The 27,843-nt window shown below is 39.3% G+C and overlaps 1 protein-coding gene across 1 annotated transcript; it reads left to right on the forward strand.

The window, feature by feature from the left end:
* Window positions 1–17: 17 nt before the first annotated feature.
* Window positions 18–27,157, forward strand: AK3 (adenylate kinase 3). Its single transcript, XM_036854650.1, has 5 exons — window positions 18–349; window positions 13,094–13,213; window positions 14,177–14,349; window positions 14,994–15,112; window positions 24,178–27,157. Exons 1-5 carry the CDS (start codon window positions 199–201, stop codon window positions 24,296–24,298), a joined length of 684 nt encoding a protein of 227 aa, XP_036710545.1. The 5' UTR covers window positions 18–198; the 3' UTR covers window positions 24,299–27,157.
* The last annotated feature ends 686 nt before the right edge of the window (window positions 27,158–27,843 follow it).

Genomic DNA, 27,843 nt, shown 5'->3' on the forward strand with positions numbered 1-27,843 from the left:
GGGCAGGCGCGGCAGCCCGGCGGGGCGCGGGCGGGGCTGGCCGGGAGGCTGTCGCCTCACTTCCGGGAGCGCCTGGGCGCGGAGGTCGTCGCTTTCTCGCAGCGCTGCCAGCCGGCCGGCCCCGACCCGCGGAGCGGGTGGGCGCGCAGCCAGGCCGAAGCCCCACTGTCCGCGCGGCCCCGGCCTCTCTCGGCGGCCATGGGGGCGTCTGCGCGGCTAGTGCGCGTAGCTATCATGGGGGCGCCGGGCTCCGGCAAGGGCACCGTGTCCTCGCGCATCACCAAACACTTCGAGCTGAAGCACCTCTCCAGCGGGGACCTGCTCCGAGACAACATGCTTCGGGGCACAGGTGGGAGCCTGGGCGGGAGGGGTGGCTGTGCGCTGTCGCCCCGGTGGGGATTTGTGGGCGGAGGGACCGGGGCGCGGGAAGTGCGTCCAAGGAATGTGGGTCCAGGCGTGCGGGCGCAGCATCTCCCAATTGCCGCCGGGGGGGGGGGGGGGTGGGGGAGACCTCGGGCTGCTGAGCTACTGTTCCCTGAAACCTCTGGCCTCTGTGGATAGCTTCAGGTGGGTTATTGAGGGAAGCCACTAGGAAGTTAGGACACATTCGAAGTTCAAAGATTAAAGGAAACCACATGGCTTTGAGAGGTATGTCCAGCCCCAGTCGCAACTGCTCCTAAGGGTCCATGATCTGTGTGTGGCTTATTCTCTGCCTGCCCTTGCGCTTGGAGAACTGTTAGAGCTCTCTTTCTTTTTCTTTTCCTTTTCTTTTTTGTTTTATAAATTTATTTATTTATTTTTGGCTCTGTTGGGTCTTCGTTGCTGCGCACAGGTTTTCTCTAGTTGTGGCGAGCGGGACTACTCTTTGTGGCGGTGCTCGGGCTTCTCGTTGCAGTGGCTTCTCTTGTGGAGCATCGGCTCTAGGTGCGCGGGCTTCAGTAGTTGCAGTGTGTGGGCTCAGTAGTTGTGACTCACGGGCTCTGGAGCGCAGGCTCAGTAGTTGTGGCGCACAGGCTTAGTTGCTCTGCGGAATGTGGGATCTTCCCGGACCAGGGCTTGAACCCCTGTTCCCTGCATTGGCAGGCGGATTCTTAACCACTGCGCCACCAGGGAAGCCCAGCGCTATCTTTTTTAACTTTTTGTTTGTTTTTTAAGCGCTATGGAATTTTCTGGTTTTGACCTTTCCCCCATAATCTGCAGGCCAAGTATTATTCACCCTCGTTGCTGTCACAAAATTGGCTTAGATCTTTAGACACGAAAGCTGTTCTTGTGCAGGATTATCTGAAAGATTGTTTTGTTTCTCACGCCAAACAAATTCTTGCAACTCAGCACGAAATCTAGTCAACAAACTGTACACTTTACAATGGGTGGATTTTATCTTACGTAAATTATATCTTAAGAAAGCTGTTTTTCAAAAGTAACAGCAAAGTGAGTTTTTTTTTTCTCTCAAAAGTGTTGACCTTTACTTTCCAAAACAAAGTCATTTTGAAACTCCTTTTAAAAATTAGAACTAACCCCTTGCACAAGGTAAAAAAGGATTGGAAACAGGATGGAAGTACATAATATTAAAAGTAAAACTCTCTCTCATTCCCTGCCTCAGTCTCATTCTTCAGAGGGGAGCAGTGTCATATGCTTGCTTTTAGAAATCTGTATTTGTGTATAAGCACATACAGGGTTTATGTATATCCCTTGTTTTAATGCAATATGTAACCCTACTAAATATGTGTTCTGCACCAGTGTGTTTTCACTATATCTAGGATGTTTTTCCACACAAAAACACAGAAATCCATTTCATTATTTAACATTTGTATAGGTATCTATTTGCTGGATCTGCCATGGTTTATTTAACCGATCCCCTACTGATGGGTTATATAGGTTATTTCTAGGTGGGTTTTTTTTTGTTTGTTTCAGAATACTGACATTCAAATGAAAAAACCGTTTTTAGCTTGTCTCGTGGCGTTCTTTGGTTTATCACCTAATCTGGTGAATTACTACTTTTATTTTTCTCTTCTAACATTGATCTTTAAAAAAATCATAAAGTATTAAACTTAAGAAGGTTAAACTGTTTGGCTCACTTCGTAGTGTTCTTGATGCAACATATTGCATTAGGTAACAATAAACAATCCCCAGTACTGCACCTGCTTGGGGCAAGATTATTCAAAGTGGGAAGGAGTAAAGAATACTTAAGCGATTCTCTGAAAAATAACTCAGCAGTGAGGCATAATTGCGTGTTAGGGAACACCTTCAGTGAAGAGTTAAAGATATGTTAACTTGGGAAAACACAAAACATTGAAAAAATTAAATTTAAAGCAAATTAAGTAAACTTCTATTTTAAATTAAGAAACAACCCTCTTTGTTTATCCTTAACATCCCATGACAAGCCTGCCGTCCTCTTCCTGACTCCACAACATGAAAAGAGAGGCTAGAGGGAGGGAGGAGAGGATCACTTGGAAGGATGTGCAGCCTGCCTTAGCCGCCTGCTCTTTCTGGAGTCTCTACAGGCAATTCTTTAACAAAGAAAACAGAAGATGGAGTTGAGGGAGGTGTCATGAGATTGTTATTACAGATGTTCTGTATCTTAGGACTAAGAATATATTCTCAAAAAATATTTGTGAATGGATTGGATATTTCCCCCAGGATCAGAGCCAAAGGAGAGGTGTAACCTTTTATTTAAAAAATACTGCTTAATGTTTTTTGATACTAAGAGTAAAGTATATTTACTATAAAGTAAGAAAAACATGTCATGAGAGTATAAAAAAGAAAATTAAAGTCCTGTATAGTTCTACTACCCAGAGACAATTATAATTAACTCTTTGGTGCTTTTTCTTACATTCTCTTTTTCCTTTCTCCTTTTTCTTTTTGTTTCTTTTTTTGTTTGTTTTTTTAAATGTATATTTATTTATGTTATTTATTATTTTTGGCTGTGTCGGGTCTTAGTTGTGGCACGTGGGATCTTTGTTGAGGCATGCAGGATCTTTCGTTGCAGCACGGGCTTTTCCTTGTGGTGCATGGACTTCTGCCTAGTTGTGGCGTGCGGGTTTTCTCTTCTCTAGTTGAGGCGTGCAGGCTCTAGGGCACACGAGCTCAGTAGTTGTGGTGTGCAGGCTTAGTTGCCCCGTGGCATGTGGTATCTTAGTTCCCTGACCAGGGATTGAACCCGTATCCCCTGCATTGGAAGGCAGATTTACCATTGGACCACCAGGGAAGTCCTTCTCATTTTTTCTCTGTTGCATTTGTATGTCTTTGCAGACTTGTTATAGTCTAAATGATTGCTTAGATAACCTTTTTTCACACCTACGTGAGCATGTTCACACATCACTAAGCAGTCTTTTAATTTCATCAAGATTGCACAATTGTTAATTGAAACATTTTCCTATTATTATACACATATGTGGTTAACCATTCTTTGTTATAATTAATACTGTTATGACTATCCTTGTACGCGAACATTTGGCAGCATCTCTACTTACTTGCTTCAAATAAATTCCCTAGTGTTGAATTTCTATAAATACAGTACCATCAAATATGCTAAGGAAGGATGGTGCCAATTTACTTTCCAACCACCATTTCATGATGATGATGTATTATGTAACCCATGGCTGTATTTTATAGCTAAAGTTTAAAATCTTCCCAGCAGATGCGAAAAAGACACTGGAAATATGTGGGAACCTGTTGACTGTAGCAAATCTGGAGTAACTGTAGACCACCATTGAACACTGCAGTCAGGAAACTTGAGTCTGCCCCTTTGTCATTAGTCCAGCCCTCTCATTTAGAGATGAGGAAACTGAGTTCAGGAGAGGTTAAAGAACTTGCTCAATAATAAAAAGCAGTCACTGGGAGACAAAAGTGGACACCCAGGTCTCCTTGTATGCCAATTAAATTACTCTCTCCATTATGCAGCATTTCCAAAATTGAGGTTCATGAGATAATTTTAGGTAGACAAAAAAATTTCTCAAAAATTTTTCTCAAAAATTAAATGCAAATAAAAAATCAATAAAATTTTTTATTTCAAAGTGTATTTGAAAAATGATAACTAGCACACCAACCCTTTAATTTTGTGAACATTATAGCTTATTAAATTAAAAAGCTGGACTTCCCTGGTGGCCCAGTGGTTAAGAATCTGCCTGCCAATGCAGGGGACACAGGTTCTATATCCCTGGTCCGGGAAGATCCCACACGCTGTGGAGCACCTAAGCCCGTGTGCCACAACTACTGAGCTTGCACTCTAGAGCCCGCGAGCCACAACTACTGAGCCCATGTGATTCCACTACTGAAGCCCACGTGCCTAGAGCCTCTGCTCCACAGCAAGAGAAGCCACCGCAATGAGAAGCCCGTGCACTGCAACAAAGAGTGGCCCCTACTTGCAGCAACTAGAGAAAGCCTGCGCACAGCAACGAAGACCCGATGCAGCCAATAAATAAATAAATAAGATTTTTTTTAAATTAAAAAGCTGAGTCACTTTAAAGAAAATTATATAGTAAATAATAGTTCAGCTATGGCAGAAATTGTAAGGTTGCCATGTGGTTGCCCAAAGTTTGAGAAACTGCACTGCAGCTTAGTGCTTCTCAAAGACATAATCCTGGACTAGATGGCTACCCCTTTTGAATCTCATTTGTTCTCATTTGTAAGTCGGGGAAGTTGAACTCAGTAGGTAATCCTCAAAGCCTCTGTCAGCTCCCAAGATTCTGTATGTCTAACAAAACTTCTATTATGTACACACAGACAGCATAGATGTGCCCAATTAGAATGATATTGACAGAGCAAATTATTTTTGTAATGGCAAAAATTTTGATTTGTATTGAAAATAGGCAATACATTTACATGGTTTTGAATTCCAAAAAATTTAAAAGGACATTTAGTGAAAAGATCCTTTCAGAGCTATTTCATGCACATACAACCCACAGTTTACCTATTCTTCCCTCTGTTCTTTTTTTCTTTTTTACACAAGTGATAGTAAACTGTGAGTACAGTTTCCTACCTTTAACAATATTGCTTTCTGTGAGGATTGCTCCATTTCTTTTTTTCTACCAAGGTAAGTTAGGCCTTTCTAAAATTCCATGGCTAGAATCCAGGATAGGGACTGCCTGGTTAAGTGGTTAAGGATCTGCCTGCCAATGCAGGGGACACGGGTTCAAGCCCTGGTCCAGGAAGATTCCACATGCCGTGGAGCAACTAAGCCTGTGCGCCGCAACTACTGAGCCTGCGCTCTAGAGCTCACGAGCCACAACTACTGAAGCCGACGAGCCTAGAGCCCTGCAGCAGGAGAAGCCACCGCAATGAGAAGCTGATGCACTGCAACAAAGAGTAGCCCCCGCTCGCCATAACTAGAGAAAGCCCACGCGCAGCAACAGAGACCCAACGCAGCCAAAAATAAATAAATAAATATTTATTGGGGGAAAAAAAAGAATCTAGGATAATCCAGGCAGCTCATCTCTCCAGCTATCCATTCATTCATCCATCCATGGACTTGTCAAGCACCCAGTGTGTGCTGGGTACTGGAGATACAGAGACAAATATATTTCATTACAGGTGCTCACAGTTGGAACATGGGCAGGCCGATGGCCATAAGTCTGCTCAGGCTGCCATAACAGAATAGCACAGACTGGGTAACTTAAACAATAGAAATTTATTTTCTCATAGTTCTGGAGGCTAGAAGTCCAAGATCAAAGTGACAGCAGGGTTGGTTTCTGGTGTAGCCTTTCTTCCTGGCTTGCAAATGGCCACCTTCTCACTGGGTCCTCATGTGATCTTTCCTCTTCCTCTTCTTGTAAGGACACCAGTCTTATTGAATTAAAGTCCCCCTTTATGACCTCATTTAACCTTAATTACCTCCTTAAAGGCCCCATCTCTAAATACAGCCACATTGGGGGTCAGGGATTCAACATATGGATTTTAAGGGACACAATGCAGTCCATACCAACATGTAAACAGGTAGTTTCAGCAGTGTGATAAGTGCTCAAACAGAGAGAAGTCTGTGACATTATGGAAGTCCAGAGGAGGAACTTTTGGTTGCCTCGGAGGTTGAGGGACACCACATCATGAAGGACCCTTTAAGATGTATCTTGAAAGATGAGTGAGAGCTTATCAGGCAACAGAGAGGAGAAAGAGGCTTGTGCAAAGGCTAGGAGGACCCAGAGTATGTGGAGCTCCTTGCTGGGGCCATGGTTTGAGGGTTGGGTAGAAATGGTGAGGAGGTAGGTGGGGGAGAGATAAGATGAGGCCAGACCCACTTGGACCTTTATACAGTTCTTGAGTTGAGATTCTATCCTGAAGCACAGTGGGAAGGGGAGGAATATAGACCTGGAATGGGAATTCTTTCTAGATGCTTCACTGAAGAGGAGTCAGATTGCGTGATGGTTGGAGGGAGGACCAGGGTCAAGGGATGTTTTGATTTTCAGTATAATTCTTGTGAACTATCCCATGCATGAAAGTATTATAATTTCTTTGATGGTTAGAAGAAGAATAAAATGAACACCCATTTACCCACCATCAGACAGAAAACCAGTACTTTTGGGGTCCCCATATGTGCCTACCCATCACATTTCCTTCCTGCCACCCCAGAGGTAACCGCTATGTTGACTCAGTCTTTATTATTTGAGAAAGTTTTTTTTTTTTTTTAAGCCCGTGATTGGGTGTAAAGCTATCACTTGACTCATTCCTGTTGTTTTCCTAGTTTTATTTTGTTTTGTTTCAACATGTTTTTAAAGTAAAGTTTTATGTACGTTATAATATAACAATGCTAAAAGCACTTTTGTCAGGAACTAGATTAATTCTCTGTAGCCCTTTCTCTTGGCATATATAAAAGAGAACTGTATTTACAGGTTGGTCAGGCCCTCTTTTGTACTTCACAGCTGCTCAAACAATAAGTTGTTTCCAGTTAGTTCGGATATGAGGTGTGGTTGGTTTGAGTAGTCTTATAAGAATGACCAGATGTTAAAAGGAGATATAGAATTAAAAATGTTTTTTTGTGTAATACAAGCACCATCTCTCAGATTAATATTTCTGTGTTTTAGAATTTCTGATTATTATCCTTAAAATCAAAAGCTGGTTTTAACCCTTCCCATTCCCTTTTAACCTTCCTTTTCTGTTTTTATTTGTGAATAACTTTATAGAAAATCGGTTTATTTTGAATGATTTACTTTTAAACTAGCTTTTTGTGTTTTGTAGGTGTGGAAGCTCCCAAATTTGTTAATTTTTTTAAATAAAAAAGGAAATAGTTTTTTTAATGAGGAGTCTATTTAGATACAACATTAAATTATAGGCAATCAAGGGAATAAAAATTTACTAAATGTCCAAAGAATATGCTAGACAAAAGTCCTTGCGTAATTTTGAGAGTAAAAACTTGAAATGTAGGGCTTCCCTGGTGGCGCAGTGGTTGAGAATCTGCCTGCTAATGCAGGGGACACGGGTTCGAGCCCTGGTCTGGGAAGATCCCACATGCCGCGGAGCAACTGGGCCCGTGAGCCACAACTACTGAGCCTGCGCGTCTGGAGCCTGTGCTCCGCAATGAGAGGCCGCGATAGTGAGAGGCCCGCGCACAGCGATGAAGAGTGGCCCCCGCTTGCCACAACTAGCGAAACGAAGACCCAACACAGCCAAAAATAAATAAAAATAAAAAAAAAAAACAAAACACTACTGGACCTTCATTTAAAAAACAAAACAAAACAAAAAACTTGAAATGTAATAAACAAACTGCTTAGACTATGACGTAGAGAGTTGAATCATTTTTCTTTTTCTTTAAATGGAAGCATTAACAGGCTTCAGATTTTAATAACTATTTGTGTTTAGTGATATAGAAAGTTGTTAGTGATATGAAAAAGATTATTAGACTATGCATGGGACTATCTACTCATAAAATATTTGGAGGTTTTTATGTTATCAGTTTTGATGATAATTATTCCTGAGTAGTGTTGGTTTTATGAGTGGCTTTTTTTTTTTCTTTTGTTTTGCTTACCTGCTTACCAGGTATTTTTCATCTTTAATTTTTTTTTTTTTTTTTTTTGGCTGTGTTGGGTCTTCGTTGCTGTGTGGCGGGCTTTCTCTAGTTGCGGCGAGCGGGGGCTACTCTTCGTTGCGGTGCGCAGGCTTCTCATTGTGGTGGCTTGTCCAGTTGCGGAGCATGGGCTCTAGGTGTGTGGGCTTCAGTAGTTGCAGCATGCAAGCTCAGTAGTTGTGGCATGCGGGCCCTAGAGCATGCAGGCTTCAGTAGTTGTGGTGCGCGGGCTTAGTTGCTCCACAGCATGTGGGATCTTTCTGGGCCAGGGTTTGAACCTGTGTCCCCTGCACTGGCAGGCGGATTCTTAACCACTGCGCCACCAGGGAAGTCCTACTATTTTTAAAAAAACATCTTTATTGAGATATAATTCACATTACATAAAATTAACCCTCTTAAACTATGAATCAGTTTTTTTTTATTACATTCAAAGTTGTGCAACCATCACCACAATCAATTTTAAAACATTTTTATCACCCCAAAAAGACACCCTATTCCCATTAGCAGTCACTCTCCATTTTCCCCCAATGCTCCCAGCCCTGGACAACCACTGATCTTCCTTCTGTCTCTCTAGATTTGCCTACTCTGAACATTTCGTATAAATGGTGTGATGTAATACGTGGTTTTTTGTGTCTGGCTTTTTCCACTTAGCATGTTTTCAAAATTCATACACTTTGGGACTTCCCTGGTGGTGCAGTGGTTAAGAATCCGCCTGCCAATGCAGGGGACACGGGTTCGAGCCCTGGTCCGGGAAGATCCCACATGCTGTGGAGAAACTAAGCCCATGTGCCACAACTACTGAGCCTGCGTGCCACAACTACTGAGCCTGCATGCCGCAACTACTGGAGCCCGCGTGCCTAGAGCCTGTGCTCCGCAACAGAGAGAAGCCACAGCAATGAGAAGCCCACGCACCGCAATGAAGAGTAGTCCCCGCCTGCCGCTACTGGAGAGAGCCTGCGCAGAGCAACAAACACCCAACGCAGCCAAAAAAAAAAAAGTTCATACACTTTGTAACATGTATCAGTACTTCACTTCTTTTTATGGCTAAACAATATAATTTTGTATGGATATTCCACATTTTATTTACCCACTTGTCATTTGATGAAGATTTGGGTTGTTTTCGCTTTTTGGCTATTGTGAATAATGTTGCTGTGAACATTCACATATAAGTTTTTGTGTGAACTTATGTTTTTATTTCTCTTGGAAAAATATACCTGAGTTGAATTGCTGCATCATGTAGTAACTCTGTTTAAACCTTTGAAAAACTGCCACACTGTTTTCCAAATTGCCTATACCATTTATAATCCTACAAGCAATATATTGAGTGTTTCAATTTTCAACATTCTTGCCAACACTTACGTTTTTTTTTTTTGTTATGTCTTTTTGATTACAAGCCATCCTGGTGAGTGTGAAGTGATATCTCATTGTGGTTTCCATTTGTTATTTCCCTAATGATTAATGATGTTGAGCATCTTTCCATGTGCTTATTGGCCATTCGTATATCTGTTTTTTTTGTATTCAGATCCTTTGCCCATTTTAAAAACATTGATTTCCTTTTTAAATGCTGAGTCGTAATAATTCTTTAGATAGTCTAGATAAAAGTTCCTTATTAGATATATGATTTACAGGAATGTTCTCACATTCAGTGGATTGGATTTTCACTTTGGTGATGGTGTTCTTTGAAGCATAAAAGTTTTAAATTTTAATGAAGTCCAGTTAAGAGTTTTGTAGTTTAGCTCTTACATTTAGGTCTGTGATATACATATGAGTTAATTTTTTAATATGGTGTGTAGGTAGAGGCCCATCTAAGCTAACCTGTTCTTTTGTGTATTGGATATTCAGTTGTCCCAGCACCACTTGTTGAGAAGACTATTTCTTCCCCCATTGAATTGGGCTTGGTATCCTTGTTGAAAATCAATTGACCGTAAATGCGAGGGGTTATTTCTGGGCTCTCATTTCTGTTCCATGTGTTCACACAAAAAGTTATATATGTATATTCATAGCAACATTATGTCTATCCTTATGCCAGTACAAACAGTCTTTTGAAATCCGAAGTGTGTGTCCTCCAACTTGGTTCTTCTTTTTCAAGATTGATTTCAGCTATTCTGGATACCTTGCATTTCCATATGAATTTTACAGTCATTTTGTCAGTTTCTACAAAGACACCAGCTGGGATTTTGATAGGATTGCATTGAATCTGTAGATCATTTTCAAGGAGTCTTGCCATCTTAATATTAACTTTTCTAATCCACGAATATAAGCTATCTTTCCATTTAGTTAGGTCTTCTTTAATCTCTTTCAACAATGTTGTGGTTTTCAGATTACCGGTTTTGTGCTTTTATAAAAAAGTATATTGCTAAGTTTTTTATTCTTTTTGATACAATTGTAAATGGAATTTTCTTAATTTCATTTTCATATTGTTCATTTTTGTATACTTTTGATCTTGTACCTTGCAACTTTGCTGAACTCATTTATTCTAATAGTTTTTTAGTAGATTCCTTAGGATTTTCTGAAAACAAGATTATGTCACCTGGAAATAGAGATAATTTTACTTCCTCCTTTCTGGATGCCTTTTATTCTTTTTCTGGACTCATTGCCCTGGCTACAGTCTCTGGTACAGTGTTGAAATGGCAAGAACAGATCATCTTTTCTTAAGGCTATTCTTATACTTAATATAAAATTAAGTACTTTATTAGTTAATCCCATCATCTCAATCTATTTGTTGCCATTAGTTGAGGGCTTGGCCTGAAGAGTGAGAGGGGAGGGGAGGGACCAATACTAGTTTTAGGGACTCAGCCCTGGAGAATTATGATTTTCCTCAGTACTGAGTTTGAGCTCTATGTCCCCCAGAGCAGTGGTCAAAACCCTGACAACAGAGAGGTGCACACATATTAAGTATGTGGACCTTTCCGAGAGGGTATTTTAGAGAGTCCTGGGTGCTCTCAGAACCCAGGGCCTCTTCCAGATGCTGTTTATAAACCCAAGCAGTACACCTGTCAAATGGCAGCCAATTTCCATGTAGTTAATTGTCCTTGTTAGAAATCTGGTTTCATGAATTTGACAATTTAGGATATGTTCTGAAGTCAGTATGTCAATCCATACCAAGAATTATGAAAACAGTCATAAACTTTTTAAAAAAATTTTTATTGGAGTATGGTTGCTTCACAACGTTGTGTTAGTTTCTGCTATACAGCGAAGTGAATCAGTTATATATATATACATATGTCCCCTCTTTTTTAGATTTCCTTCCCATTTAGGTCACCACAGAGCACTGAGTAGAGTTCCCTGTGCTATACAGTAGGTTCTCATTAGTTATCTATTTTATACATAGTATATATATGTCAATCCCAATCTCCCAATTCATCCCACCCCCTCTCCCCCCTTGGTATCCATGAAAACAGTCATAAACTTTGACTGTTTAATCTCTGAATCCTGGGAATTTATCCATCAGAAATAACTCAGAAGCCACCCCCCCAAAAAAAAGAAAGAAAAAAGAAAAAGAGTGTTAAGATCTTTAAAAGCAGAAGTTGTAGGGAAAAATCAAGACTAATTTTAAAATTTAAATGTCCAACAGTATATATTGCCATGATAGAGTATATATTTTTAAATTTTTTTTTTAGAGGTTTTTTGTTTTGACGTAGACTTTTTTTTTGGCTGCGTTGGGTCTTCGTTGCTGCGCGTGGGCTTTCTCTAGTTGTGGCGAACAGGGGCTACTCTTCATTGCTGTGCTTGGGCTTCTCATTGTGGTGGCTTCTCTTGTTGCGGAGCACGGGCTCTAGGGCATGCAGGTTTCAGTAGTTGCGGCATGCGGGCTTCAGTAGTTGTGGCTCGCGGGCTCTAGTGCGCAGGCTCAGTAGTTGTGGCGCACGAGCTTAGTTGCTCCGCGGCATGTGGGATCTTCCCGGACCAGGGCTTGAACCCGTGTCCCCTGCATTGGCAGGCGGATTCTTAACCACTGTGCCACCAGGGAAGTCCAAAAGAGTATATTTTTATCAAACATAGATATATACTGATGGAGTATTAGTTACCAAAAATGACTAAATGACTATATAAAATCACTGAAAAGTATTTACAAAATGATGCTAAGTGAAAAAAGAACACAAGGGCTTCCCTGGTGGCGCAGTGCTTGAGAATCTGCCTGCTAATGCAGGGGACACGGGTTCGAGCCCTGGTCTGGGAAGATCCCACATGCCGCAGAGCAGCTAGGCCCGTGAGCCACAATTACTGAGCCTGCGCGTCTGGAGCCTGTGCTCCGCAACAAGAGAAGCCACGATAGTGAGAGGCCCGCGCACCGCGATGAAGAGTGACCCCCGCTTGCCACAACTAGAGAAAGCCCTCACACAGAAACGAAGACCCAACACAGCCATAAATAAATAAATAAGTAAAGGTGGATCTAGTGTTGTAATTAAAAAAAAAAAAAAAAGAACACAAAACTATAAGTACACAGGTTTTTACAGTGGCATTAAAAATTCTGAATGTGTAAATAGTTTGGTAAAAGATGATGAGGAAATGAAAATACTGTTGTGTAAGAATGACATACAATTATAGGTAATATTTAAAAGTTGTTCATAAATTCTTTTCACGTATTTTATTAATAAAAATGTAACATGATCACAGTGCTGATCTGGTCAAAAACTGAATTGTGACAGCAGCATCTCTTTTAGAGGATTAGAAAAATCTCTATAGTAACATGATTGCCAGCACTTAAACTGAGCCACTTAAAAATAATGACTATTTCAGTTTCTTATTTAAAAAGAAAATAATTTCCATTAGTATATATATTTTTTCCCATAGAAAATTTAGAAAAACACAGAAAGTGAAAATATGTTAAAAAAAAAAAAGATAACATAATTCTATCACAGAGATGACTACTGCTAACATATTGGTTTATAGCTTTCCATTATTTTTATGTAATGGAGATTTTGAAATAGGCTTAGATTATTTTGTAATCTCTGTTTTTATCACAAAAGTTGATGATGCACATTTTCAAACGAGTGTGTTATCCAGGGGGCTTCTTTAGGTAACCAGTTTCCTAGAGGCCTAGAATGGGGTAGAATAGATACACTTGCTGACTTGCCTTTTTTCCCGCCTCTGCTATAGAAATTGGTGTGTTAGCCAAGACTTTCATTGACCAAGGGAAGCTCATCCCAGACGATGTCATGACTCGGTTGGTCCTTCATGAGCTGAAAAATCTCACCCAATATAGCTGGCTATTGGATGGTAAGTGGAATATTGAGAATATTTCAGCTGCCCAAAAGGATGCGTGAAGACAGGAGAGTGAGGATTTCATGCGCTACAGACATGGATGGTGGGCAGGGGGCCTGAGTGCTGCCACTCCCCACCCTGGGGCCTTGGGGGCCAGTCATCTTCTCTGGCCTGCTTCTTTTTTTAAATGCAAAGAGGGAAGTGGACTGCATGATTTCTAAGCTCCTTCAGATATGACTTTTTATTCCTTCCCCGCTTTTTGAGAATATTTAGGATAAGGGAGGATCACAAAAGGAAGAAGGAAGGCTGGAGAGTAACTTACAATCAGCTGTAAACATTCCCCAGCCAGAGGTGTGGTGGGATCCTTGAGGATATGTTGATTTTTAGTTTCTAGAGAGAGGTGTTTATTATAAGGAATTCGCTCACACAGTTGTGGAGGTGGACAAGTCCTAAGATCTTCAAAGCGAGTCAGGAACCTGGAGACCCAGGAGAGCCGGTGGTGTGATGGTGTAGTTCCAGTCTGAAGGCAGATGAGACCCAGGAAGAGGTGATGTTTGAGTTTGAGTTCAAAGGCAGGAAAAAGCCGTGTCCCAATTGCAAGGCAGTCAGGCAGGAGGAATTCCCCTTTATCTTCTGGGGAGGCCAGCAACTTTATTCTATCCAGGCCTACCCACATTAGGGATAACAATCTGCTTTACTCAGTCAACTGATTTAAGTGTTAATCTCACCCCAAAAGACACCCTCACAGACACACCCAAAATACTGTTTGACCAAATATCTGAGCAACCTGTGGTCTGGACAAGTTGACACATAAAATTAACTATCACGGTTGCCCTACAACTACAACAAGGTTGTCATCAGCCTTCCTGGTGTTATTGCTTTTGTTCAGATTGCTCAATATTAACTCATTTTCTTCCTTCTCCCCTTTCTCCCCATGGCTCTTTCTTCCTTTGTTCATTTTTAATTTACTTTGTAAAGGTTTTCCAAGGACACTTCCACAGGCAGAAGCCCTGGATAGAGCTTATCAGATAGACACAGTGATGAATCTGAACGTGCCCTTTGAGGTCATCAAGCAACGCCTCACCGCTCGCTGGATCCATCCAGGCAGCGGCCGTGTCTACAACATCGAATTCAACCCTCCCAAAACCATGGTGAGTATTTAGGGGGGAACTGACTTGGCCTTCCGCGTAGCCAACTGTCTCCAGTCCTCTTGCACTCACAGATGACCTTGGATACCCTTGGATGACCAGAACTCCTGAGGGCATGTTCTCAGGTTACTTGCTGTAGTCAGCTGGTCTAGTCCAGTCAGCTTGGTAGTAAAGGCATCCCCAGGAGCAACGGGGGTTTGTTATTCCTTCAAAAGCATGTATTGATTTCCTACTCTGTGCCAGGGAGTGTGTTAGAAATTGGGGCAGTAGGGATTAACGACACCTTGGGTTATTTAGGGCTTGCAGTTGAGATTCCCAGTCTGTAGCTGAATCTTTTCGTATATATATGTTTTTAATATAATATATATAATAATATATAACATAAATATAATATATAATATAAAATTATCTAGAGGCTGCTTAGAAAACCTTTTGCTCTAAAGAGGTGATTGACACTGTGGAAATGATCGTGGGGTCTCATGGCTCTGTGTTGCAATGACCTGGATTTGGATTTGATTCCATTTATTTAAAAACACATTATTGTTTGGTGCTTGCATAGATGTCTGTTTAAAAATCAGTTAACTACCTATAAAAATATCCTTCAAAAATATGATATTTGATGCCAGCATCTTCTAACTCCCATTTAGGGCATTGATGATCTGACTGGGGAGCCTCTCGTTCAGCGTGAGGATGATAGACCAGAGACGGTTGTCAAGAGACTGAAGGCTTACGAGGCCCAGACAGAGCCCGTCCTGGAATACTACCGGTGAGTTGGTCACTTTTCACAACTTCTCTTGTATGATGAATCACTAAATCATTTTCTGATTGTCCATGCTTTATAGCCAAAATGCTAAAATACCAGAAGATCCAATTCAAATTGGTTTAAATAATAAAGGAAATTTATTTGCTTGTGTAACAGAGAAGTCCAGAAGGTAGTTTGGGCTTCATTTGCCCCTAGGTTTGATGAGAATTTTGCTCTTCTCTCTGTTTTGTATTGGCTCTGTCTTTAGGCTTCCTGCATAGTTATACATGGTTGCCAGGAACAGCCACAGCATTCTCTTTATGAAAGGCTGAGGGGTCACCTTTCCCCCAGTGAACAAAAGCCTTAGATTGAACCAACTTGAACAGCCACTGTGATCAGGGAATGCTTTGTATTCTAGGCCTAGGTTACTGCCCATTCCTGAACCAGTCACTGGGATGGGAGAGATTACACTCATTGGTCCACACCCAGAGCAGGGAGTGGGTCAGTCTCACCCAAACTCTGTTGTCTAGTGGAGGGAGGGCTGGAATGAATGCCGGGGAGGCAAACCTAATGGTGCCCACTCCCTGTGACAATAGAGGACACTACAGCACAGAAGACTCTCAAAGGACATAATCCTCAGGTCATTTATTTGCCGAACAGTCTTTAGAAGTTTATATTCAAACATAGTTTTGTTAACTCTTAAGGGAATTCATATCCCACCACAAATATGGGAACTCTACTGGATTAATAATTGACTCAGGCTAAGAAACAATTCCGTTTCTTTACTCAGCCTTCCCCTCTCCTAACAGAGGATTGGTTACATTCACTTTCCTTTCATTCATTCACTTACTGAAAAATGACTCAGCATTAGGACAGGACAGTGCTGTGGTTAGAGCACAGACTGTGGAGCCAGAGTGCCTAAGTTCAAATCCCAGCTCACCATTTATTAACTTGACCTTAACCTCTTGCTTAACCTCTGTTTTCTCCACTGTAAAAGGGGGATGAGACTAGAGGGTTGAAAGATGGAGTTAATATGTGTAACTCTTAGAATTGTGTCTGACACACATTAAGCACTACATGATTATTAGCTATTATTATTGTTGTTGTAATGGGGTAACTATGCAGTGAATTCTGAAGCAGTAGTCTCCAAATTATTTTAATAGTTATTTCTGGAGGGTGAAATTACAAGGGAGTAGCTGTTACTATAATTTTGTGATTGATTATATAAAGAGCCTGGCTCTGCAGATTACCAGCTGTGTGGCCCTGGGCAAGGTGTTTCAACTTCTGTGCCACAAATTCTTCATTTGTAAAATCAAAGCGGTATTAAATAGTACCCACTTTATAGGGTTGTTAAGGGAGTGAAGTGAGAGAGCCCCTGTAAAGACTTACAGCAGTCCTGGCACTTTAACACTTTTAACTTTTACCACTCAGTGGTAATGATTATAATTTACTCAGTTGACACTATGCTAGCTAGGCCCCTGGTCCACACAGATAATTAGACCCAGTCCCTGCCGGCCCCAAAGAAACTCACCTTCTTTATGAGGCAAAGTGCTAGGTAAACAATATTCATCATACAATGTGATACGTGCTTATGTGAATCAGAGACCTAATTCACCCTAGCTTAAGCAAAAGGGAAATTTATTGGTCATGTAACTAAAGAGTCCAAAGGTAGATGGTTTGCGTCCAGGTGTTCAAACAGTGTCATCAGGCCTCAGTCACTCCATTTCCTTGTGTTGGCTTCAATCTCAGGTGGGCTCTCCCTGTGTGAGCCCCTCAACATTCCAGCTCACCTCCTACCAGTTTATCTACCCCAGCAGAAAAGAGAGCCTCTTTGCCTGCAAAAGTCCTGGAGTTGGCACTAACTAGCTCTGATCATGTCCACCCTTGAGTCTGGGAAGTAGGGACAGTACCATCTGAATCTCACGGACTGAGTTTGGTGAAAAGGTTGTTTCTCTAAAAGACGTTTGTTATTCATTCAAAAGTAACCAGAAGAAGGGAGAACACATTGTTGCTGAGCAGATAACAACACTGTGAGGCTATTAACAGAGGTAATAACAGAATGCAGTGGAAATACAGTGGCTGTAGGGATTAGTTCTGTAAAATGTGGAAAGGGAATTTGGGGAAGACTGTAGAGATGAAGTGTATGGCCCGGGTCCCTATCTCAGGAGGTACCCTAGTCTTTCTCGGCTTCTGGCTTTTGCTACCTCTTGCCATCAATCAGAGTATTTCCGTCTAAGCTCCTGCACAAAGAATTAGGACTAGACTTAACCAACAATTAAAAGTGGTATTTGCAGCAGGCTTAGTGAGAGTCTGCATTGTTATTTTAAAATACCGACAGTTGTACTGTTGCTCTTAAAACTCTTCTCAGCTGTGGGACATCTGATAGTGTAATTAAGTCTGTGTTTACAAGCAACATGATGCCCTTACTTTTTAGAGGACCAATAGCTGAAGCTGGCTCCGTTTTATTACGTAGAAATTAAGGTGACACATGTTCGTCCAAGGTGCACAGCTTTAGGACTGAATAGGTGCCTATAGTTGTTCCTTCAGTAATTAACCCACTTCTGACATTGGCTTGACTTTAAGGTGGCTCTTCAAGAGGCTTACAACAGTTAAGAAGCTTGTTCTCTTGAAAGCTTTACAAGATGTCTGTGAATTTAGAAACAGGAGGGCTTTAGCAGATGTTTCTTACCAAGAAAACAGTGGGAATTATTTAACTTAGTCTTAAGTGGCAAATCTTATGAGGTATCCAGAAAGGAATGCTTTTGTTCCCAGTGAAACATCTTAAAATCTAGTGAAAAGGTTGCAGAAGTATGACAGATCCTGGTTTCAGAAAGTAATAAACCAGAGTTCTTCATTTGCTCTTCTGCAGCCTTTAAGCCGGTGTGTATATGAGTAGCTGGAGGAGGAGGGTAAATAAGAGGAATGCCAGAATCTCTGGCAGGAATCTGTCTGTTTTGAAAAGCAACCCCTGGATTCTGATACTTCTCACCATTGAACCCCCAGGAAACTGGAGTGAATAGACTTTGGCTGCTGGCCTGGTAACAAGCCAGACAAATCTGCCTGGGGAGAAATGGAGAAACCCAATAGGAAACACAATAAAAACAACGTTTTAAAATTCCCTTTTCCCTAAAATGCAGAAGGAGAGCATAGAGAAAAAATAAACCAAGTGAAAGAAGGAAGGATAATCAAGTATTAGAAAGCTGTCTTGCAAAGGGGTAAGTAGACAAAGAACGCCAGGGATGTTCTGGTGTTTGGCAGGACCTGTGTTTGGAAACCTACTACCGTTTTGGTGATTTGGGTTATTGCTTTACATCCCTAACACATAGTTTTATCAGTAAAATAAGGAAACTTGAGCTCTAAAGAGGATTAAATGAATTATTAGCACTTAGCACATGCTCAAAAAATGATAGGTGCATCTTCAAAGTGACCATTTGTATTAGCCAGAGGGCACAACTGAAACCAAAATCTAGGTTTTCCAACACCCAGCCAAGTGCCTTTCTCTCTTGATCACACAGACCTATACTTACTGACACCCTTAAATCTACACTATCATCTTTTAAGAATCATTTTGAAAAGCTCATTAGGAAAACTCAGACCTGTGGGGTTTTTTTCTTTCATTTTTTAAAAATTGAAATATAATTGACTTACAATATTATATTAGTTTCAGATGTACAACATAGTGATTCAATATTTTTTTATTAGAAAATGATCACAATAAGTCTAGTTACTGTCACCAAACAGTTATTACAATATTATTGACTATGTTCCCTATGATGTATATTACACCCCCATGACATTTATTTTATAACCAGAAGTTTCTACCTCTTAATATCCCACACCTATTTCCCTTATTCCCCTGTATCCCTCCCCTCTGGCAACCAGCAATTTATTCTCTGTATCTGAGTCTGTTTTTGTTTTGTTATGTTTGTTCATTTGTTTTGTTTTATAGATTCCACAAGTGAAATCATACAGTATTTATATTTCTCTGACTTACTTCACTTAGCTTACCACCCTCTAGGTGCATCTATGTTTTTGCAAATGGCAAGATTTCATTCTTTTTTTATGGCTGAATAATATTCCAGTTTATATACATACTACATCTTCTTTATGCAATTCGTCTGACACTTAGGTTGTTTCCATATCTTGGGTATTATAAATAATGCTACAGTGAACATGGAGGTGCATATTGCTTTTTGAGTTAGTGTTTTTGTTTTCTTTGGATAAATGCCCAAAAGTAGAATTACTGGGTCATATTGTAGTTCTATTTTTAATTTTTTGAGGAACCTCCATACTGTTTTTCATAGTGGCTGCACCAATTTCCATTTCCACCAACAGTGCATAACGGTTCCCTTTTATCCACATCCTCACCAACACTTGTTATTTGTTGTTTTTTGATAAAAGCCATTTTGATAGGTGTGAGGTGATATCTCATTTTGCTTTTGATTTGCATTTCCCTGATGATTAGTGATGGTGAACATCTTTTCATGTGTCTGTTGGCCATCTGTATGTCTTCTTTGGAAAAATGTCTGTTCAGGTCCTCTGCCCATTTTTTAATCAGATTGTTTATTTTTTTGATGTTGAGTTGTATAAGTTCTTTGTATATTTTGGATATTAACCCCTTATCAGATAAATCATTTCCAAATATCTTCTCCCATTCAGTAGGCTGCCTTTTCATTTTGTCGATAGTTTCCCTGGCTGTGCAAAACCTTTTTAGTTTGATGTAGCCCCATTTGTTTATTTTTGCTTTTGCTTCCCTTGCCTGAGGAGACAGATCCAAAAAAATATATTGCTAAAACTGATTTCAAAGAGCATACTCTCCCTGTTTTCTTCTAGGAGTTTTATGGCTTCAGGTCTTACATTTAAATCTTTAATCCTTCTTGATTTTGTGTAAATGGTGTGAGAGAGTAATGCAGTTTGATTCTTTTCCATGTAGCTGTCCGTCTTTTCCAACACCATTTACTGAAGAGGCTGTCTTCTCCCCATTGTATATTCTTGCCTCCTTTGTCATAGATTAATTGACCATACAAGTGCAGGTTTATTTCTGGGCAGCTTATTCAGTGCCATTGATTTATGTATATGGTTTTGTGCTAGTATCATACTGTTTTGATTACTGTAGTTTTGTATTGTAGTCTGAAGTCAGGGAGCCTGATACCTTCAGCTCTGTTCTTCCTCAAGATTGTTTCAGCTATTTGGGGTCTTTTGTGTATCCATGCAAATTTTAGAATTATTTGTTCTAGTGCTATGAAAAATGCCATTGGTATTTTGATAGGGATTACACTGAATCTGTATATTGCCTTGCATAGTATGGTCATTTTAACAATATTGTTCCAATCCATGAACATGGTATATCTTTCTATTGTTTTGTGTCTTCTTCAGTGCCTTATAGTTTTCTGAGTACAGCTCTTTTACCTCCTTGGTTAGATTTATTCCCAGGGTTTTGTTTTTGTTTTTGTTTTAGTGCAATTGTTAGTGGGATTGTTTTCTTAATTTCTCTGATAGTTTATTAGTGTATAAAAATGCAATAGAATTCTATAAAAAGAGGGAGAGGACTCAAATCAATAAAATTAGAAATGAAAAAGGAGAAGTTACAACAGACACCACAGAAATACAGAGCATCCTAAGAGACTACTACAAGCAACTCTATGCCAATAAAATGGATAACCTGGAAGAAATGGACAAGTTCTTAGAAAGGTATAACTTTTCAAGACTGAACCAGGAAGAAATAGAAAATATGAACAGACTAATCACAAGTAATGAAATTGAAACTGTGATTAAAAATCTTCCAACAAACAAAAGTCCAGGACCAGATGGCTTCACAGGTGAATTCTATCAAACATTTAGAGAAGAGCTAACGCCCATCCTTCTCAAACTCTTCCAAAAAATTGCAGAGGAAGGAACACTCCCAAACTCATTCTATCAGGCCGCCATCACCCTGATACCAAAACCAGACAAAGATACTACAAAAAAAGAAAATTACAGACCAATATCACTGATGAATATAGATGCAAAAATCCTCAACAAAATACTAGGAAACAGAATCCAACAACACATTAAAAGGATCATACACCATGATCAAGTGGGATTTATCCCAGGGATGCAAGGATTCTTCAATATACAGAAATCAATCAATGTGATACACCATATTAACAAATTGAAGAATAAAAACCATATGATCATCTCAATAGATGCAGAAAAAGCTTTTTGACAAAATTCAACACTCATTTATGATAAAAACTCTCCAGAAAGTGGGAATAGAGGAAACCTACCTCAACATAATAAAGGCCATATATGACAAACCTGCAGCAAACATCATTCTCAATGGTGAAAAACTGGAAGCATTTCCACTAAGATCAGGAAGAAGACAAGGATGTCCACTCTCACCACTATTATTCAACATAGTTTTGGAAGTCCTAGCCACGGCAATCAGAGAAGAAAAAGAAATAAAAGGAATACAAATTGGAAAAGAAGAAGTAAAACTATCACTGTTTGCAGATGACATGATACTATACATAGAGAATCCTAAAGATGCCCCCAGAAAACTACCAGAGCTAATCAATGAATTTGGTAAAGTTGCAGGATACAAAATTAATGCACAGAAATATCTTGCATTCCTATACACTAACAACGAAAAATCAGAAAGAGAAATTAAGATAACAATCCCATTCACCATTGCAACAAAAAGAATAAAATACCTAGGAATAAACCTACCTAAGGAGGTAAAAGACCTGTACTCAGAAAACTATAAGACACTGATGAAAGAAATCAAAGATGACACAAACAGATGGAGAGATATACCATGTTCTTGGATTGGAAGAATCAATATTGTGAAAATGACCATACTATCCAAAGCAATCTACAGATTCAATGCAATCCCTATCAAATTACCAGTGGCATTTTTTACAGAACTAGAACAAAAAATCTTAAAATTTGTATGGAGACACAAAAGATCCTGAATAGCCAAAGCAATCTTGAGGGAAAAAAACGGAGCTGGAGGAATCAGACTCCCTGACTTCAGACTATACTACAAAGCTACAGTAATCAAGACAATATGGTACTGGCACAAAAACAGAAATATAGATCAATGGAACAGAATAGAAAGCCCAGAGAAAAACCCACGCACCTATGGTCAACTAATCTATGACAAAGGAGGCAAAGATATACAATGGAGAAAAGACAGTCTCTTCAATAATTGGTGCTGGGAAAACTGGACAGCTACATATAAAAGAATGAAATTAGAACACTCCCTAACGCCATACACAAAAATGAACTCAAAATGGATTAGGGACCTAAATGTAAGACCAGACACTATAAAACTCTTAGAGGAAAACATAGGAAGAACACTCTTTGACATAAATCACAGCAAGATCTTTTTTAATTCACCTCCGAGAGTAATGGAAATAAAAACAAAAATAAACAAATGGGACCTAATGAAACTTAAAATCTTTTGCAAAACAAAGGAAACTACAAACAAGACGAAAAGACAACCCTCAGAATGGGAGAAAATATTTGCAAACGAATCAACGGACAAAGGATTAATCTCCAAAATATATAAACAGCTCATGCAGCTCAATAAAAAAAACAAACAACCTAGTCAAAAAATGGGCAGAGACCTAAATAGACATTTCTCCAAAGAAGAGATACAGATAGCCAAGAAGCACATGAAAAGCTGCTCAACATCACTAATTATTAGAGAAATGCAAATCTAAACTACAGTGAGGTATCACCTCACACCAGTTAGAATGGGCATCATCAGAAAATCTACAAACAACTAATGCTGGAGAGGGTGTGGAGAAAAGGGAACCCTCTTGCACTGTTGTTGGTAAGAATGTAAATTGATACAGCCACTATGGAGAACAGTATGGAGGTTCCTTAAAAAACTAAAAACAGAATTACCATATGGCCCAGCAATCCCACTACTGGGCATATACCCAGAGAAAACCATAATTCAAAAAGACACATGCACCCCAATGTTCATTGCAGCACTATTTACAATAGCCAGGTCATAGAAGCAATCTCAATGCTCATCAACAGACGAATGGATAAAGAAGATGTGGTACATATATACAATGGAATATTACTCAGCCATTAAAAGGAATGAAATTGGGTCATTTGTAGAGACGTGGATGGATCTAGAGACTGTCATACAGAGTGAAGTAAGTCAGAAAGAGAAAAACAAATATCGTATATTAATGCATATATGTGGAACCTAGAAAAATGGTACAGATGAACCGGTTTGCAGGGCAGAAATAGAGACACAGATGTAGAGAACAAACGTATGGACACCAAGGGGGGAAAGTGGTGGGGGTGGTGGTGGTGGTGGGATGAATTGGGAGATTGGGATTGACATGTATACACTAATATGTATAAAATAGATAACTAATAAGAACCTGCTGTATAAAAAAAATAAAATTTAAATATTCAAAAAAATACAACAATTCTATATATTAATTTTGTATTCTACAACTTTACTGAATTCATTTATTAGCTCTAACAGTTTTTTGGTGGTATCTTTAGGATTTTCTATATATAGAATCACGTCATCTGCAAAATGACAGTTTTAGTTCTTCCTTTCCAATTTGGATTCCTTTCCCCCCCCCTTGTCTGATTGCTGTGGCTAGGACTTCCAATACTATGTTAAATAAAAGTGGTGAGAGTGGGCATCCTTGTCTTGTTTCTGATCTTAGAGGAAATGCTTTCAGCTTTTCACCATTGAGTATGATGTTGGCTGTAGGTTTGTCATATTTGGCCTTAATTACATTGAGGTATGTTCCCTCCATACCCACTTTGTTGAGAGTTTTTATCATAAATGGATGTTTAATTTTGTCCAAAGCTATTCTGTATCTATTGAGACAATCGTATGATTTTTATTCTTCAATTTGTTAATGTGGTGTATCACATTGATTTGTAGGTATTGAACCAACCTTGCATCCCTGGGATAAATCCCACTTCATCATGGCATATGATCCTTACTGTTGAATTTGGTTTGTTAATATTTTGTTGAGGATTTTTGCATCTGTGTTCATCAGTGATATTGGTGATTTTCTTTTTGTATGCTGTCAGACCTTTTTTTGTTTGTTTTTCATCCTTAGGAAAAAAGGGGTGTTGGAAACATTCTCCGGAACAGAAACCAACAAGATCTGGCCATATGTATATGCTTTCCTACAAACAAAAGTTCCACAAATAAACCAGAAATCATCAGATACTCCTTGAGGAAAAGTGCGTGTAACTAGTAAGATGAGCAGAAGTTCCTTGTCTGTGCATTTAGAAGTTCATTGTCCTAAGACTCTGGCATGTATAAATTCTTTGAAAATTGTGTGTTTTATTTCTGCTGATTTTATTCTGGAAATTAAGGATGTGCCAATGAGTCAGATGTGAAGATTCATCTTTTGAAATGTCTGTTGTGTTTTATCCAATTATCTTCTATGGATGCACAATTAAAAAACATCAGAGATGTCTAACTAAACTTTTGAAAATTACTGACCATAATTAAAAGAGCAGTTGGTAATAATCTAAGTTTTGTTCAGAAGAGAAGTGGTTGATAAAGTTGCCTTATTTTTCTTGAAAAGTAAAAAAAGAAAAAAAATCCATGTCACTTGTGCAAAGTGTCTTATCAGAGGCTTTTGTGTAGACTGATGCTAAAAAAGAGATCTCTAGCACTGTGGTACACAGTTTTGTGGGACACTGTGTCTACAGAATTCCAGAAAAAAAGCAATGGGATTTACAGATTAGTTGCAGAATGCAAATTCACTGCTGCCTTTTATTGACCTAAAACAAATGGACTGCCAGATATTTCTCCAGCAACATGGGTTTATTCGAGATCAGCAGATAATTGCAATTTGGGGTCTGCAACCATGGTGAGCCATGTGCAAGTCCTCCTCACAGCAAGGGAAGGAGAACACTTTTATAGAGGGAAAAGGAAGTTGGGAGGGCTATAGTAAACAAAGAGTCCGTGGCTTTTCATTGGCTGAGTCCTTGCCAGGAAACGAGAGTCTGTCTTCTTCTGTTGGGCTCTACTATCTTCACAAGTCATGAGAGCTCGCCCTTCTGGTCTCCTGACTCTAATTGAGGTGTCTATTTACACTAGCAAACTTACAGTAGCCATATATGCTATATTTTGTTGTTAAACATGCTTTCAGTTTACTACAGATTTTCAATTTGCTATAAAAATGTATCAATTAGCATATAGGAAAATATATTTTTCTATGACTTATTTTCTTTTGAAAATAGTTGTGTACTGAGGGATATGATTTGTTAGAAATTGACATCATAAGTTCTTGCAAAAGCACCAAAGTTGAATTTTCAATAGAATATGTAATTAAACTCTTATGTTTTCAGGTGTTACTCAGGTTAAGAAATGTGCTTTAGGATCTACTTGCCAGTTTCTCTTTTTGATCCAAATGTATGATCTGCCTTGATGAGTAACAAATTAAAGAGAAAGAAAGAAAGAGAAAGCGAGAGAGACAGAAAGAAAGAAAAAAGCATAAGAGAAAACCCATGGCACTACGTAAAATAAGCATACTTTTTCACTAGGAAATCGATCATGTTTGCCTGGGGAAAATTCCCTTGACATAAATAACAATCATAATTAGTAAAGGTGTAGCAATTTAAAGGATTTACATGACATGTTAAAAAAAACAGGAAACTGATTGATTTTGCTTGGAAGAGTTCTTTATTCCTAATCAAAGAAGTTGACACCTGCTAGTGTTAACTGCTATCCTACCTTAATGGTGAAGAATTCTGCCGGTGAATGTAATCTGAGCAGCCATTTTAAAATGAAAAAGATTTGATTCCTTAGTGGGGCAACGGGATGCGTGCTTATACAGTGGCCTGGTAGGAAGAGCAGGGCAATGAGAGGTGAAGGAGAAATCCGACAATATCTTCAGTTTCTTACTTGGTGCTAGATGAAATGAAACAAGTCATCGTATAAGCAATTATTAACTGCCTTTGAAAATTTGGCCCATTTTATTCTAGGCACTGAAAATACAAATGCCAGCAAGCGATTCTTACATATCTTGTGGGGAAAAAAACTTACTTTTCTTAGATTTTTAAAAATTCAATATTGATCTTTCAAAAATGTACCAAGGCTTTAAAAAAGTATTATGGTAAACATTTCATCCTTCACAAAACTTCCTTTAATGCCTTATTTGAATGTTAATATTATGTGCATTCTAAAAATGTTGGGAACTACTAAACTTATGAATTATCAAACATACATTAATATCAGTGAATTAGAATTAAATGAAAATTTAGAACTGTGGATATTACTTTGTCTTTGGTAATTCACAGGGCCCACTCTATCTCACCTTCCCTTCTGCTGCCCTGATGTCTCATTTGCTTCTGAATTAGTGTCTGCTTTCTAAATAATCATTGTCTTAAAACAATACTGTTTTAGGTACATAGGCTGGTTTCATTTTACACCTTATCTCCTGCCATAGTACTGCAGCCATACTGGCCTTCTTGACACCTTCAGGAGATTTGGAAATCAAAAAGAGGGATAGAAGAACATAGCTATGAAAATTAAGACCCTTCTTCCTGTGATCATTCCCTCCCCACTCCCAAAACAACCTAAAGTTTTGCACATACATCCATTACTTTGGGAAACGCCTGCACTATTACAAAAAGAATTTTTCTGCTGTAACTATCATTGTGATTTATGTGTCACATGAAAATATGTCTGGAGTTGAATGCCATGGCCAGAAGCTACTATGCCTTAGTTAAAAGCTAGTAAGACTTCAACCCATTACCTTATTTTCTAGAGTACCACAAGTTATTTTGGTGCACCTTTCATAAGCAGAATGTGCTGTGGGAAATGCAAAGTGGCAGTTAGTACCATCCAGAAATCTTATTTAATTCCATTTGAAATAGTTCAGATTTCTAAACCCTACCCCACAGCTGCTTCCCCTCCAGCTATTTACAATGGTATTTGAGCAAATTATTTTGGACATTCATACTTTGTGACAAAAGTTACCTATGTTAACAACAAATCATGGTAATTACAGACCTCAGATTATATTAAATTGCTGTAATACTGTAACCAATAGCAATAAATTTGTATTTTAAAACATGTTTGTAAGTTGTCTTTTCATTAACAAAAGAAAATATTCCAAGACACTGGTAAACTGCAGAAATAGCCTTCCTATCTTTCCAATTCAAGATTCTGATTTTAGAAGTTATAGTTTAAAATATTTTTTTATTTTTATTTTTTTTAATGGGATTTATTTATTTATTTATTTATGGCTGTGTTGGGTCTTCATTTCTGTGCGAAGGCTTTCTCTAGTTGCGGCAAGCGGGAGCCACTCTTCATCGTGGTGCACGGGCCTCTCACTGTTGCGGCCTCTCTTGTTGCGGAGCACAGGCTCCAGACGCGCAGGCTCAGTAGTTGTGGCTCACAGGCCCAGTTGCTCCGCAGCATGTGGGATCTTCCCAGACCAGGGCTCAAACCCGTGTCCCCTGCATTAGCAGGCAGATTCTCAACCACTGCACCACCAGGGAAGCCCTATAGTTAAAAAATTTTAAACACAGAATAGTCTAGCTGTGTTTAAAGCTTCTGGTAAAAACCCATATGCTTTGTAGAGTCCACACCCAGCTCTAGCTTTTTTTTTTTTTTTTTCCTTTAGCTCACTAATGATCACATTTTTCCATATAGCATTGAGTAAAAAGTTAAACTGTCGTGCATGTCAAATTGCACGACAAAGTGTAAATCAGTCTGGTGATGTCATATTTTACCAAAGGACTCTAAATAAGTGTTTGAAGAG

This window comes from Balaenoptera musculus, chromosome 6, assembly GCF_009873245.2.
Source record: "Balaenoptera musculus isolate JJ_BM4_2016_0621 chromosome 6, mBalMus1.pri.v3, whole genome shotgun sequence".
Classification (NCBI taxonomy): Eukaryota; Metazoa; Chordata; class Mammalia; order Artiodactyla; family Balaenopteridae; genus Balaenoptera; species Balaenoptera musculus.

Coding starts and splice junctions, on each gene's coding strand:
- AK3 (XM_036854650.1), top strand. CDS start 199: ATGGGGGCGTCTGCGCGGCTAGTGCGCGTAGCTATCATGGGGGCGCCG. Junction 13,214..14,176: donor ATATAGCTGGCTATTGGATG/GTAAGTGGAATA, acceptor TACTTTGTAAAG/GTTTTCCAAGGACACTTCCA. Junction 15,113..24,177: donor CCCGTCCTGGAATACTACCG/GTGAGTTGGTCA, acceptor TTTCATCCTTAG/GAAAAAAGGGGTGTTGGAAA.